Source organism: Mytilus edulis, chromosome 4 (assembly GCF_963676685.1).
Source record: "Mytilus edulis chromosome 4, xbMytEdul2.2, whole genome shotgun sequence".
Lineage (NCBI taxonomy): Eukaryota > Metazoa > Mollusca > Bivalvia > Mytilida > Mytilidae > Mytilus > Mytilus edulis.
In genome coordinates this window covers 31,526,307-31,541,828 of record NC_092347.1, presented here as the reverse complement: position 1 = coordinate 31,541,828, position 15,522 = coordinate 31,526,307, and the positions used below count along the sequence as shown (strand labels likewise).

The 15,522-nt window shown below is 32.1% G+C and overlaps 1 protein-coding gene across 8 annotated transcripts in view; it reads left to right on the top strand.

The window, feature by feature from the left end:
* LOC139519441 (alpha-2-macroglobulin-like) overlaps nucleotides 1–15,522 on the top strand; it is a 99,028-nt gene that overhangs the window by 70,177 nt on the left and 13,329 nt on the right. For 7 of the 8 annotated variants that reach the window (XM_071311541.1, XM_071311539.1, XM_071311538.1 and 4 more), the window contains 11 exons: nucleotides 2,288–2,516; nucleotides 3,532–3,681; nucleotides 4,614–4,712; nucleotides 6,649–6,700; nucleotides 7,331–7,417; nucleotides 8,008–8,184; nucleotides 8,640–8,959; nucleotides 10,036–10,195; nucleotides 10,893–11,110; nucleotides 12,234–12,461; nucleotides 15,208–15,332. In XM_071311541.1, coding sequence (XP_071167642.1) covers nucleotides 2,288–2,516; nucleotides 3,532–3,681; nucleotides 4,614–4,712; nucleotides 6,649–6,700; nucleotides 7,331–7,417; nucleotides 8,008–8,184; nucleotides 8,640–8,959; nucleotides 10,036–10,195; nucleotides 10,893–11,110; nucleotides 12,234–12,461; nucleotides 15,208–15,332 — 1,845 coding nt within the window. Of the gene's footprint in view, nucleotides 1–1,464; nucleotides 1,607–2,287; nucleotides 2,517–3,531; nucleotides 3,682–4,613; nucleotides 4,713–6,648; nucleotides 6,701–7,330; nucleotides 7,418–8,007; nucleotides 8,185–8,639; nucleotides 8,960–10,035; nucleotides 10,196–10,892; nucleotides 11,111–12,233; nucleotides 12,462–15,207; nucleotides 15,333–15,522 lie in introns of all 8 variants that reach the window. The other variant, XM_071311542.1, reaches the window with a different exon arrangement.

Here is a 15,522-nt window from a genome sequence, read left to right as displayed (position 1 = left end):
CTTGCCCCAACCGTTCAGGGTTCAACCTCTGCGGTCGTATAAAGCTGCGCCCTGCGGAGCATCTGGTTATAAATATGAAACAGAAATGCAGTTCACCTTATGTATTTAATGAAAAATAAAATTAGCAAAATATACAATTTCCATTACCTCTGATAATAGAAGTTAAAAAAAACCTTTACAAGGCAGTTTGTTGGGGTTAGTAGCTCTACTCCTTCACAGAAGTTCTCACTGTATACCTCATTCAAGGGCAATACATCATCTCGATGTAGTGTTTTATCATTGTTTACAGACTTTTCTATTCGTTTTGTAGTTTTTCTCTTTTTTTTTGTCCTGTTGTTATCTGTTTTTCTTCAACTTATTGTCCTTTGTATCTTCTGCCTCATGTGAAATGATAATTCATGATGAACCAACATGATTGTCTGCTAACTTATCAACTGATCATCTGGAGCCAGCTGACACATCATCTCATTGTGATCCAAATTGAGGTTTTTCATTTTTTTCCCATGGAAATTGTTGACCTGTAAATACATACCAGGCCTTGAAGGCATAAAACTTTGCTCAGTGCTCTGAGCACAAAAATCGTGCTCGAAACATGAAATCCAGCAATTTGATTGGTTGATTTTCGAGTCTGAGTACAAAAATCATGTTCGAAAGTTTTATGACCGTGAGGATGAACAGATGTTTGGTCTTATTGAGGACAATGCTTGGCCAAGAGATTTTAACACAATGAGTTGGTACTGTTAAAATATGTCACTGCAGCCAGCCACTTGAACTAAGCTTGTATTTCATCGATTTTTCAGCTTAAAAGTTATGTAATAAATATATTGTGTAACAATGCTTATAGAAATTTTGTTCTGATTAAAGATTCTTTGCTTACTTATTTTTATTAGAATAACACAGAAACTTATAATACAATGTAGTTATTTATTGAAACACACAAATTTGTATCTTAAAATCAATACAGAAAACGAACTTTTTCTGCAAACATTTCTTTTTTTCACACTTAGGAAAAATAGTCATAATAATGCAAATGTTGAATACTGAAAATAATGAAAATTGGATATTTCTCATTTGAATACATTAACCATAGTTGCTACACTCCAGAAAATAAACTGCTGTGAAGTCAACTAAAAACAGCTAAATGTGAAAAAAGGTGTCTGTGGAAATAAGTTGTTTTAAAATTTGGTGTGTTAAATTTTATTGTGAAATAAGAGCACAGTTCTCTCTCAGTTCTCCGTTCTAAATGCAAATTGAACTTCCCTTATTTAATCCAGCTTTTGATGAATTAATAACAACTTGCGGATGATTTATTTTTCCCTAACAGAGGACATTAATTTAAGATTTCAGTTTCACTTCCAGGTACAAGAAATTCATTGGTTTTCACAAATGCAAGGTCAAATTGGGTCACTTTGGGTTATAAATATTTTTTCAAATCTGTTACCATGGAAGCATTTCTCGTTCTAGATGCTCCAGTCCCTGGTCCACAAGGTTATAATCCAATAGAAGGGGGCCAAGGGGTTGAAAATGTACCACCATCACAACAAAATCAAATTGGACTGAGAAAGAACTTCCCTGAGACTTGGTTATGGAACATTTATGTGATTGGGTATGTCAGCTGATGAGAAATTATAGAAGGTTTGTGGTATACATAAATGAGACAGCAACCTGACGACACAAATCAAAACGACGTCTAGAAAATTGATAGGGTCTTCAAAGTTAGTCCAATGTCTGAAAGTTGCCTTGAGTCAAGATTGGCACAATTATGCCTTTTTTACTTGGTAAACACAGTTTGAAATCATTGGATTGATCAAATTTATTTAAATGCTTTTAAACTACTGTAGAGTCATTTATTCTTATGGGTACCAATTGTAGTGGATGCTGAAAACCTTCACTTTCTTGGATATTTAATTTCAAGGTTTTGCCAAAGTCTGCATACAAACCAACGACAAATATGCAATTCTTTTAACATTTATATCTGTGGTTAACCTGAAACCATGAATTCCACAAAAATTGGTATCCAACGAAAATGAATGAATCCACAGTATAAGATAAACCTTGATCATAACTATTATTTTTAATCTTCATAAAAGTATTGGCAATGCCCATCTTTTATTTTTGTTAGTTTTGCTGAGAGAGAACTGGTGTTGAAGCCATATAAGATTTGAAAGTGTTATTACAATTCTTGTAGTGGTTGTTAAATTTTGGACATTATTAATAAAAGTCGATCATTTGTGTAAAACATTTAAAAAAATGATCCATGACTTATGAACTATGTTTGTTTTTTCAGAGATGAAGGTGAAGTGAATGTCAAGTCAACTATTCCCCACACAATCACAGAGTGGGTTGGTAACTCCCTATGTACAAACCTGGATGTAGGAGTGGGTGTGTCTTCAGTGACTGGTATAACAGCTTTTCAACCTTTCTTTTTGTCCTTTACTCTGCCTTATTCAGCCATTAGAGGAGAGATCGTACCAGTTTTGGTTTCCATCTTCAACTACATGTCTGAATGTTTAGTGGTGAGTACTCATGTAATGAATAATTAGTGGTGAGTACTCATGTAATGAATAATTAGATAAAGTGTGAAAGTCCTTTGTTCAATTTTGCAAAGTATGCAAGAACAATTAGTTCAATTATCTTTGCATATTAAGGATGTACACCTCTGATAAGCCAAAAATTTCTAGAATTAAACTTTTTTTCTTAACATAATTTTTGGGTTTATAAGACTGTAAAAAAATAATTGGTGAAGAAAAAATCATATGGTGGTGCACTTCCTTTTTTGCTACGGCCCTTTAAAAGTACCTAATTTTGATGATTTTATGATTTTTCATCAATTTTTACCTATTTTTAGGCAAAATAATATTTTGTGAAAAAAATCGCAGTTCCACAATTAAACTTTTTTTCATACTTTCAATAAAGATGAAGTGAACCAATCTGAATTACATGTAATTCATGTCAATAATATGGAATGTACATGTTTCTGGTAAAATCATTTATTGTATCCCTCATCCATTTTCTCAAAATTTTGGCTAAAAAGACTTACTTGATTGGTAATAAAATTTGAAAAATTAATTACTCAAAAACTACTCATTGTAGATACATAATTTTTTCACAGAGTTAAGTTTGATTATAACATTTTAAAAATTCATTGATATTTTCCACTTGTATCACATGTTTTAGAAATAATTCCAGAACAAGATTTCAACGAGACTGAAAAGTCAGAAGAATACATCCTTAATTAACAAGGCAGTCTCATTATTTAAATATACCCGTGAGATTATTTTTCAACATAAAAAGTGATTTATAATGTAAAGAAACATAATGAAAACTACCTTTTTTCATTGATTATTTAAAACACAATAAGAAAGTGTTATTTAATGAAATTTTGTATCTGGCATATAAAAAATAAAATCTGTTATTGCTATTACTTTATACAAATAACAAAACATTCTGATATTGTTAACTTTTCCCATTAAAAGATTAGTAAATGTTTATCAAATCCAAGCAGATTTCATAGCATAGCTTCCATTGTAGATGCAAGTAGCGTTGCCCACATCAAAAGACTTTGGAATAGAAGGAGGAGCCAAGAGAGTCCACACTAAATGTGTCTGTCCTGGAGAGACCAGTACCATCAAATACCATGTAACACCATACGCCCTCGGCAAGATTAAAATACTGGCTACTGTAAGTAAAGAATATTTCCCCACACAAACCAAAATCAGAACGATCAAATATGATATAATGATATGGTCCTAGCAGTACTTATATTCTACATATATTCTATAAATGAAGACAATATTGGACCTAACTGTTTTGACTATATTTTTTTTTCTTTTGGTAAACTCTATTACTACTTTAAAGAAAGAAAAAATAACTGCATTGATAACATCATCCATCCTATCAATGGACATTTAAGAATTAATTGTTGAAATACAGACTCAGATATTCAACCTGTTCAAGTCTCAAAATTATGTGTATGTTAATTACTAGTACATAGCTACAAAAATCATGCTTAATAAAGTTAGTATCTGTTCTAAAAAATGTTCCTACAGCAAAGTGCTCACAAGCTCTTTGATTTATCATAATAACGCCATGAAAAAGTTTGAATTAATGTTTAAATACTTACTAATTTGAATGATAGGCTATATATAGATTTACAGCCTATCTGAGTAGATTTTCAAGTGATCATTACTGTTTGTTTCAGTTGATACCCACTGATATTATGACTCCGAAAGGTTAAATATCTTTTAAATATCTTCCTAGATACATCATACCAGTATATGCCAAATAAACAATGATTTGTATTATTATAGATTAAGCTTAAACTTGAATTTGGGAAATAAAAAATTTCTTCAATATTGACCAAAAAATGCATCTTGATTTAGAAAAAAATAGTTCAATATGATTTCCTATATTTATTTAACGATAACTTTCTATGTGAACCTGCAAAGTTCAAATCATTAAATGAGAGTTATTTCCAATTGCATCTGTAGTGACACTGGACTTTTAAGAGTCTGAGGGCCAATAAAGCTAACCTGATATCTATACAAGGCCATTACAGATACGAGCAGGTTAAAATACTATAATATTGAACCTGCTTTGTATTATATATTTAGGCTGAGTCTATCCCAGATGATGGTACATGTGGAAAGAAGACAGTCAGTGCAGATGGTACTGGAGCTAATGATGCTGTACAAAGAGAACTATTGATAGATGTATGTGTATAACAAGTAAAATAATAGAGTTGTCCCCCTTTACCTACATTTGTAGTTGTTCTATTTGGTAGTCATTGTGAATATCCATGCTTTGATACTATTTATGCACTTGAATTTTTACTTGATAACATTTTTGTTCGCTTTGGAGATTCCGTATATCGTCAAGTTATTGGAATTCCAATGGGGACTAACTGTGCACCACTTATTGCGGACCTGTTTTTGTATTGTTATGAGTTACAATTTATGACTAAAATTAGCAAAGACCCATCAAAACAACATTTGATACAAAAATTTAACAATACTTTTAGATATTTGGATGATATATTGGCTCTAAATAATGACGACTTCAGTATGTATACTAAAGAAATTTATCCTGTAGAACTTACTTTAAATAAAGCTAATGATAACAATGACCACTGCCCTTTCCTCGATCTTGATATCTATATCATAAACGGGAAGCTTAATACAAAAATTTATGATAAAAGAGATGATTTTTCATTTCCTATTGTTAATTATCCATTTTTAGATGGTGACGTTCCCTTGTCACCATCTTATGGTGTTTATATATCTCAACTTGTACGATTCGCTCGTGTATGTAACAATGTATTAGATTTTAGCGAGAGAAATTTATGTATTACTGAAAAATTATTACACCAGGGTTTTCGATATCACAAACTGGTCAAAACATTTACTAAATTTTATCACCGGTATAAGGAAATAATTCGTAAATATAACTCAACATGCAGACATCTTATACGTTCAGGTATTTCACATCCAAAATTTTATGGAAATATTCTTTATAAAGCACAAAAATGTCAGTATTCTCCTCAGAAACTAACAAAACCTTTAAATAGACTTATTAAAAGGGGATATAGTTACGATACTGTTGTCAGGTCATTAAAGATTGCATATTTTGGCTTTAACATTGATTCACTGATAGGGTCTTTGCATCGGAACTAAACACATTTATTTCTAAAAAAACAGTTGTTGGCATGACACGGGTTATGTTCTTCTCATATATTTTATGATAGTATGATACTAAACCCCTAACGGGAGGGATTGTACCTGATATTCATATGATGAAGACATAATCTTTCAATCAGTTTAATTGAGGTCTGGAGCTGGCATGTCAGTTAACTGCTAGTAGTCTGTTGTTATTTATGTATTATTGTCATTTTATTTATTTTCTTTTGTTACATCTTTTGACATCAGACTCGGACTTCTCTTGAACTGAATTTTAATGTGCGTATTGTTATTCTTTTACTTTTCTACATTGGCTAGAGGTATAGGGCTAGGGGGAGGGTTGAGATCTCATAAACATGTTTAACCCCGCCGCAATTTTGCGCCTGTCCCAAGTCAGGAGCCTCTGGCCTTTGTTAGTCTTGTATGATTTTAAATTTTAGTTTCTTGTGTATAATTCGGAGTTTAGTATGACGTCCATTATCACTGTACTATTATGCATATTTTAGGGGCCAGCTGAAGGACACCTACGGGTGCGGGAGTTCTCGCTACATTGAAGACCCATTGGTTGCCTTCGGCTGTTGTTTGCTCTATGGTCGGGTGGTTGTCGCTTTGACATATTCACCATTTCCTTTCTCAATTTTATTGTAAGATATCAATCAGTCCATCTGAATTATGTTTTGGCTGACATGTGGTGTGAACATTAGGATATATACCTTATTTTTATAGAACTTAAAGATGCAGCCCAAAAAACTCTTATTTTGGTTATTTGAAAGGTGGACGGTGAGATTGCTTTCACTGAAAGAGAGTTTGACTTGGCGTGAAGCAGAAATATGTTTCTTTATAGGAAGTTATCTTAACTCGAGAAATTTGGTCTTGGGTTAGTCCCATACATAACACTAGAAATGTTCTTTTAAAGATACTGGATCCCATTTTGACCTCTCACATATTAAAAAAAGTTTATATTTACTTTTAGGCTGAAGGAATAGAGAAAGAGTACACTGCTACATCATATATCTGTCCTGAAGGTAAGACAAACATTCTTATTTGGGTAGATGTATTAAATAGGCAAGGTATTGTTTAAAAAAAGAAGAGTTGCTATATACAAACGGGGGAAAATACAGGTACAAAATACACTTCTAGAAAATAGATTAACATTCAAACCTGCTTAAGAGACCACCTGAATTAAGCAAAAACCTGTGTTAAAAGATCACCAATTTTTTATCCCTCTGTAGTATATTTCATATTAATTGAACCTGTATTAAAAGACCACCTGTCTCAAGAGACCACTTATTTGGTCTCTTAAAACAGATTTGACTGTATATGAATATTCATGGCATAAAAAGGAAAAAAATAAATGGTGTAATTTGAAATGGTGAGTATCATTATAAGGTTTTTAGTGATTTTAAAGTCTTATCATCATAAGGAAAAAACAAGTATATACAAAGTCACCAAAAAAACTATGGAGAAGAACAAAAATGTGAAAACTGGGAGATCATGAAACTAAGTAATGTTAATTGCTGCTTTGGATCTGAAGATAATCTAACTTGATTTGATTAGGTTCTTGAACTCACATATAATGATTTACCAAAAATACTGATTGCAAGACAAGAATAAACACTTGTGGATAATTTATTTTCTTATGTTATTTTGTACAGGAGCTGAAGTGACCGAGTCAATGATACTACCACTGCCATCTACTGACCTTGTCGATGATTCAGCTAGAGGATACATTAATATCATTGGTAATATAATCTTATTCTGTGTTAAACTTCAACACTTGACACACACTAATTTTGGTCATTGAGAAGCTTGATTTACGTTACCGATGCTTATAGTGTGTTTTTTTTTAATTTCAGCTAATTTTTAAAAAGTTAACTCCCTTAGGTGTTTTGTTCCCCCTTAATTATAAAAAGGACTTAACATCTTTCTCTCTACTTTGTCTGGAGGGTTTAACATTCAGATAATACAGGGTTGCTATTTATTTCTGGTTTAGGAAATTATGCAGATTACTAAATTTTAGAATGATAAAATAATTATTTTTAGCTTTAATGGAAACTTGTAGCATAAGATTATCATTCCTTGCACATACATTTGGTTCATAATTGGAATTAGAGCTGTTCCAAAAATAAATGTAGGGGTGTGGGGTTGAAAGGCACTTTTTATTTGACCCCACCATGAATAAATTTCTAATTTGACATTCCCTTTAAATATTTAAGCAATATTACCATCACCCATCAAATTTTAATAATAGTGCCTTCCGACCCCCCCCCCCCCCCCCCCACCCATTACAATTAATTCTGGAAAAGCCCTTATAAATATTCATATGTTCCAGGTGATATCATGGGACCAGCTTTATCTAACCTTAAGGATCTACTACAAATGCCGTATGGATGTGGAGAGCAAAACATGGCTTCTTTCTCACCTAACATCTTTGCTTTACAATACCTGGGTAATACCAACCAGCTTTTACCAAAAATTGAAGACGAAGCCAAAGGATACATGAGAATAGGTAATATAAATCTTTCTAGAAGACTGACATATTAAATTATTTCTTAAGTTAGAAGAGGTTATGCCAAGGGATACATTCACTTGGAAATAGAAAAATAAGTTAATTTTCTGATATGGCAAAAAGGCAAGAGAGAACCAGTTGCAATAAAATATTCCTTTTTCGTAGTTTCATGAAAAAAAGAAGATACTATTAAAACCTACCATTGTGACTTGTGTTTTTGGAGGGTTTGCTTATAATTGTACAGTACTTGTTTTGATTTATCTTCAGAAAAATTGAGAAATTAACTTTGAAAAAAAAAATTAGGACAGCCGAATTTCTTTTTGAATATCTTAGTCTTGAGAGTGCAATTTTGATTTTTTAGTCAGATTTTTCTAGATATAGCAAAGATATTGAATTTGAAAATTAAAATGTTTTATGATTTCCATTAATGATATAGAATGATCATTTTTACATAGGATATCAAAGACAGTTGAAATATAGACATGCTGATGGCTCTTACAGTGCTTTTGGTGGAACAGGATCAGGCAGTATATGGTTGACTTCCTTTGTTGTTAAATGTCTTGGACAGTCGCGACCATACATTAGTATAGATGCCGATGATTTGAATAAGAGTATCACATGGTTTAGACGCCAGCAGTTAGAAAATGGCTGTTTCCCTAAGATTGGTTACACACATAGTTATTACTTGAAGGGAGGATTTTCTGACAGGAGTAATGAAGCATCTTTGACTGCTTTTGTACTTATAGCTATGCTGGAAGCTGGAATCCCTTCATCAGTAAGTAGTCTTACAACACTCTCTCCTTATGATAATCTTGTCTCCTGATAGTGGATCAATTTATTTTCATGTTTATCAATTTTTTGTGTATTGAGGAACACTTCTATATTTTCATGGTTTTGTCATTCACTGCATACAAAACCTATAGAACATTTTTAATTCTCTAGACATTTGAATTCGTGGTTCACCTGTATTCACAAAACCCATGAAAAAAGTGTCCAACAAAAAATAATGAATCCACAGTAGTGTATGACTGGATCCTTCAAAAAGATGGGCTTTGTGTTGATCATTAATTTGACTTATGATTAATTTTTGTTGGCTTATGAGTTTATTATTACTATTTAGATTAAATAACTAGAGTTGATGTCAAGAGATATCTAATTCTCACAATTTATTGAACATTTTTCTCTTATGATCAACACTCTCAATGTGTTAAATGAAAAATTCTGTGAATCCTTGTCTTTTGCAAATACCTGTATGACGTAATATGTTCAAATAGACTCTGGAGTTTCAATTTTCCATGTGACACCCGCTTCAAACTGTTACATCAGACATTTATATTTTTAAACTTTTTGAACACTATGACAAAATGAAAGAAATGTACATCTTCTTATATTGATCTTTAAAAATCATCAATTATTTAACATAAAGCCAATAGTAATGTCATAACATCGTCTCATTAGGCTGGATAAGCCAATCAAAAATAAACACAGTTTTTGTAACACTTTTTGTATTACACTCCATGAAGTGTGTTTCAAGAAATATGTCTTCATGCAAGAAATAGGTAATAGGCAAAGACAATAAAAGAACGTTAGTTTAACTATCAATGTCTTATGATTTATGGAGGTAAAGTTGGCTAAAAAAAATGTTGAAGTGTTTCTATAATTGTAGACTAAGAAAGATAACTCTATTTGAAAATATTTTTTTTATTGCATTTTTTCAGTAAATTATTCCTCTCTGGTGCTTGCAAATGCTTAGATTTTTGTACTGCTGGGTCTCATTAATCTTATTTTTGCATAGCTGTTTATTCAAACACAGGTTGATTAAGTCGTCTGTTTGGAACATGTATTTTTCAGGATCCCTCTGTAATGAAGGCAGTAAGGTGTTTAGATGTACAGGATATCCCAGACACCTATACAATGGCGATAATGGCTTATGCTTATACATTGTATGATTTGAGACATCTTAGGAGACAAGAGGTCATTAAAATGTTGGATGAGAGAGCAACAGAGAAAGGTATATATAACTATATCTCTAATCTTTAAAAACCTGTGACTATCATAAGAAATATGTCTATTGTATAGCATAGGAGTTTTATTAGTTCCTAAATGTTCTGTCCGTCCGCACATATGAGATTGCTGTATGTCTGTATCCAAGCTATTATTATTCTGCTGATGCAGAAAACAATACAACTGATCAATTCTAGCTTTTAAATTAGGCTTTTCAAAGACTTTTCAGATGTTGTATTCACGCTTTTTATTGTTGAATTCTCTGGATGCTTAAATTTTTATGTTTGTCAAATAGTTGCTTTCTCATGAACATATACCCATCATCTTTAACAGACATTTATACAAATTATTTATTACCCAATTTTAAAAGAATCATTTTTTTCTCCATGGTCAAAGCTTATATTTATGTATTTATATTGTGTGTGTCAATAATTTATATCATTCATCTTTTGGATATCCTGTAATTTCTAAATTTTGGGTTCATTTCTAATTGCAATCATTGAACAAAAAATGTGATATTATTTAGTTCAATTTCAGAAAATACTGCATGCAAATAGTGCTATCATTATTTAAAAAGCAACATGATTACACCAATGTTAAAAAAAACACTATTAAAAGTGGCAAACCTAATTATAGCTAATACAAAATTAGTAAATGGGGAACCTACCTAAAGATGATAAACTAATGTTTGACAATATTGACAGATGGTATGAAATACTGGAGCCGTACAGATAAGAAGGAAGATTCTAAAAAGAAACAGAAATGGTACTATACAGCTGTGTCTGCTGAGGTTGAAATGACAGCCTATGCCTTACTGGCCCATGTGACTGGAGAACAACAAGATGCTGCTACTAATGCTAGACCTATGGTCATGTGGTTAACAAAACAGAGGAACCCAAGAGGGGGGTTTTCCTCAACACAGGTACATTAATAACTAAGTTAAATCAATTATTATGTTTTTATTCAACAAGGTGGATTTCGCTCAACAAAGATGCTAGAAGATACTTAGGCCAGAATTCATATGGTTCACAGCAGATCCACATGTATGCTTTCTACTTTAAAAATGATTCAGTATATAATTATAGATTATCGTTGACCATCTCAATGTCAGAGATTGATTTTCTCGCTTGAGCCGATACAGCGAAAGCGAGAAAAGCAGTTGAGTTGAGATGACCAATGGTTATCTGTTTATTGCTATTTTACCTATGACGACATTGGCGATTTCATTAGCAAAGCCATGTGCCTAGAAAAGTTTCTAGTGATAATTAAGCGAGTAGCATGATATGAAAAATGATCACAAAAAAAGATCAAAGGAAAAATGCACAAAAAAGCAATAGCAGTGGTTTATTACAAGGAATAATAATAATGATATCCTGAATAAGGTTATTCTTGAAACTCGTGTTGGTTATCAAAATTTGTTGTTTTTTTCTTCTAAAGCTAAAGAACTAACATAACTGTTTTTTGTAATACTGCATATTTACAAAACATTAACGTCAGGAACTTAGATTTCTTCATTTGTCAGTTTTTGTATATATCCTTTCAATCTTTAAATGATATGTATAAAAAAAAAAAATGAAAGTAAAGATAAAGTTAGTACTGGATTGAGTTCAAGATCGTAGCGACTACATAGGGCTACGTAGATTTATGACTATTGAACGTGTAGGTAGCCTAGCTGCTATATAAATATTAATAGCAGCTCAGCAAGCTACTTGTTTAAAAATAGTCATAAATCTATGTGGCACTACGTAGCCGCTACAATATTGAACGCAATCCTGCTAATTAGCCATTCAAAATGCTTTTTAAAAAAAAGGTAATGAATATCTTTAGTGCTTGACATTAAATATAGACACCTGTCTCTTGTTGAATATTGTATGTTGTCCTTCAAAGATTTTTAGGGTTTTGTACTGTTATTGGGTTGCAGTCTCATCAACAACCAACAATCAATCAGTCAGCCTTGTCGATATATATATATCCCACATTTCTTTGATTCTTTGATTGATATGTATTTATTAGATATTAAAATATATCCAATTTGAATGTTTCAGGATACTATTGTAGCATTACAGGCATTGGCTAGATATGCCACATTAGTGTACCAAGGTGGTGTAAATGTTTCCATAGAAATGACAGAGCAAAACAAGAACCATCCTGACAGGACGACAACCTTTAATATTGATGATGACAACACGCTAGTCTTACAATCAGAAAAAATCAAACTATTACCTAGTACTCTAGAGGCAAAAGTATCAGGAGTTGGATGTGCTATGGTTCAGGTAGGTCAAAAGGTCAAAGTGCAAGTGATAGGTCATGTTACTACTTTTATACTGCTCTTCATTGAAGAAATGATAAAATTTGTGTTTTCATGATCCTAGCTAAAAAATGTAATTATAAGTATTGAATGCTTCTTTTTGTAACTTCATTGGGGTGTAAAAGCATTGACCAAAGTCAATTTTGTATGAAGCTCAGAAGTGCTTCATTCTAAAAATGTGCGCACATTTTATCATTTTTTTATTTTATTCACCTGTGCACTTTATTGTGGGACCTCGTGTTATCATGAATGATAAGTACATGTATTATTGTGTAATGCAATCATACATGTCAACCTCTGACAATGGGAAATCATGTCATGACATGATATGTCAAAAAGCGTGTGAAAACACGTGACGTAGATGCGGTCTTGTTAATATGAATGTGGTAATGTTCATTATTTCATACAAATTTGTGAATATAAAAAAACAATATATATTCTACTGTGAACTTTTATTGTATTAAACAGTGGTCTGTTATGTTGCTTTTAAAACACCACCACTAGGCACATATTCAAAACAACTGCCAGTTTCAAGTTTAGTTACATTTATTTGATCACAGCACACAATACGAATGTAACATAGTCAAGTCCTGATCCGAATTCAGTGTCAATTTCTTTATAATTCAAAAGGCTCTCCCACAGGAGGAATTGATATTTAACTGAATTAGCTTCATCAAGATTTGAAAGAATGTCATAATGTTGTTGTTTTTTGGCAATGTAAAATGTCATCTATTATCTCTGCCATTGCTCCCATTGCCATTGCCTGGTTAAAACTTGGTAGTTCATCAGAAGAAAGCTGGTACTATGAGAGCTGATCCAACAGTTCTATGATATTTTTATCCCCATGGCCTGTAGAAATCTGTTGCCGTGTTGGCTAGATTTGAAACTGAAATTGAAAAAGAAAAATGTTTTATAAAGGAGTAGGTCCGGTAAGACCCCTTTTTGGCCCCAAAATATAGCAGTTTTACAAAATTGTTAAAATGTAAATGTTTAGTTATTTATTGGACAGTAGAATGCTTCTGCTACATAAATAAGGGCTGTTTTTGACAATACAATGCACATATATCGGGTACTAGCACCATTAAGTCATGCTAAATTACTGAAATCTTCACAATTCTAGCATTTTAGTTAAATTTTAGACGGTTTTCTTGTAAAACGAAAGTGGCCGCATTCGTGTTCATCCTTAATATTGAAATGTAAGTTGTATTTTATGATAATACATAACATATATAAAGGTTGAGGATGAACACGGATGCGGCCACTTTCATTTTTGACAAAAACCATCTGAAAAGTGACATTTTTCTGCATATTTGGTAGATTTTTCATATTTAAGCTTGAATCGGATCGTTTTTAATGACTAAATCAGTTAAAATCTTTCACATAAACTAATTGATTCAAATGAAATAGACACTTAAGTGTTTAAAAAGTGGTCAAAATCTTTCGTCAGATGAACCTGAAATTTGAGGCCAAAATCGGTCCTTACCGGACCTACTCCTTTGATTTTCATTAGATAAACATGTTAAATGCTGATTCAAATAGCTACATTGTATTTCTCCTCTCACATGTATTGTTTTTTTAATCATTGAAACATAGAATGCACAAATTATGCGTTACTTGTCACTCGATCATTTAATCTCAAACTCCAAAATATAAATTTTATAAATCTTGAAATTATCTTGCCGTACACATCGTTTTGGCTTAACAATCGGCACTTTAGACGACGGTACAGGCCCTTAAAGTGACCTCCTTCTGTGCACATTTCCCCATTAAAGTGAATTTGAAAGAAAGTCACAAAATCGTTAAAACTAATCACAAACTACTTACCTTTTACTGTTTGTCCATATAGAAAAATAAACAATATGGCAACCAAACAATTACTTCAAATTTTTCGGTATTTATCGCCGAATAAGGAAAAAAACGGAGAATAGCGATATCACTAACGACCAAAAAATGAAAAGAATGAAAAACGTGTAATGGCGTGTAAAGTGGTGAAAAGCGTGTACACGCCATGTGACAAAATCCTTGCGTGTAAACCATTGAAAAAGCGTGTATTACACGCGAATATCATGTCACTTGACATGTATGAATGCAATTGCTTGGGGAATAACACATGATGTGCAGTTAGCCAATCAGAAAAACGTATTATAATGAAACATACATCTAATGTATTTATATGATGATGTAACATACAACTGGGAATAATTCGTTGAAATTCTGATTTTGACATCTGTGATGGAAAAGATTTAATGGAGAAATGTTCCCTATGTTGGCCATTGGCAGTAGACATTTTTACCACAACCTTTACTCTACACAAACATTCAACTGTCCTTGAGATGCATTGTACCAGGGTTTGAAATATGAGCAAAGAATATAACAAATTTATCTGCTTCTAAGACCCAAACAAGGATCAAAACCTGATTTTCAAGATAACTATTGGTATGCATGTCTTATTCTGGTTTAATTTGATTTTGCATAGTCCCTCTGTTTTATAGGTGATAGTTGCTTTAATATAATTCTTCTTATCCCTTCAAGGCTGCAACATTAAAAATTTCTAATTTTAGTTCATTAATTTTAAACAGCTGTCCAGCAACTGACATAATTACTGGTGTGTTACATTAGTGTTTATTGTCTGCTTTAAATGTTACTTTTATTTTGAAAAAGAATTAAATACAGATGATTTGAATATTTTATTTTACTGACCTCTATTTTAGGCTAACGTGAAGTACAATGTATATGAGAATTCTAGAAGTCCAACCTTTGACATGAAGGTCAGGGCGTACAGAGCTAAGGACCACACTAACCAATGTAGTAGGAGAACACTTAGTATCTGTGTCAAGTAAGTAGATGGAACCTTAAAGAATACTGTGCACTTGAAAAATCATTTCAAAAATGTATTCAAACATAGTGAAATAGATTTTTCATTTTTAAAATTTATTCAAACATAGTGAAATAGATTTTTTCTTGCATGCCTCTTGCTACCAGCCTGGCAGTTGTGATTTTTGGCATTAAAAGCTATGGAGAACATA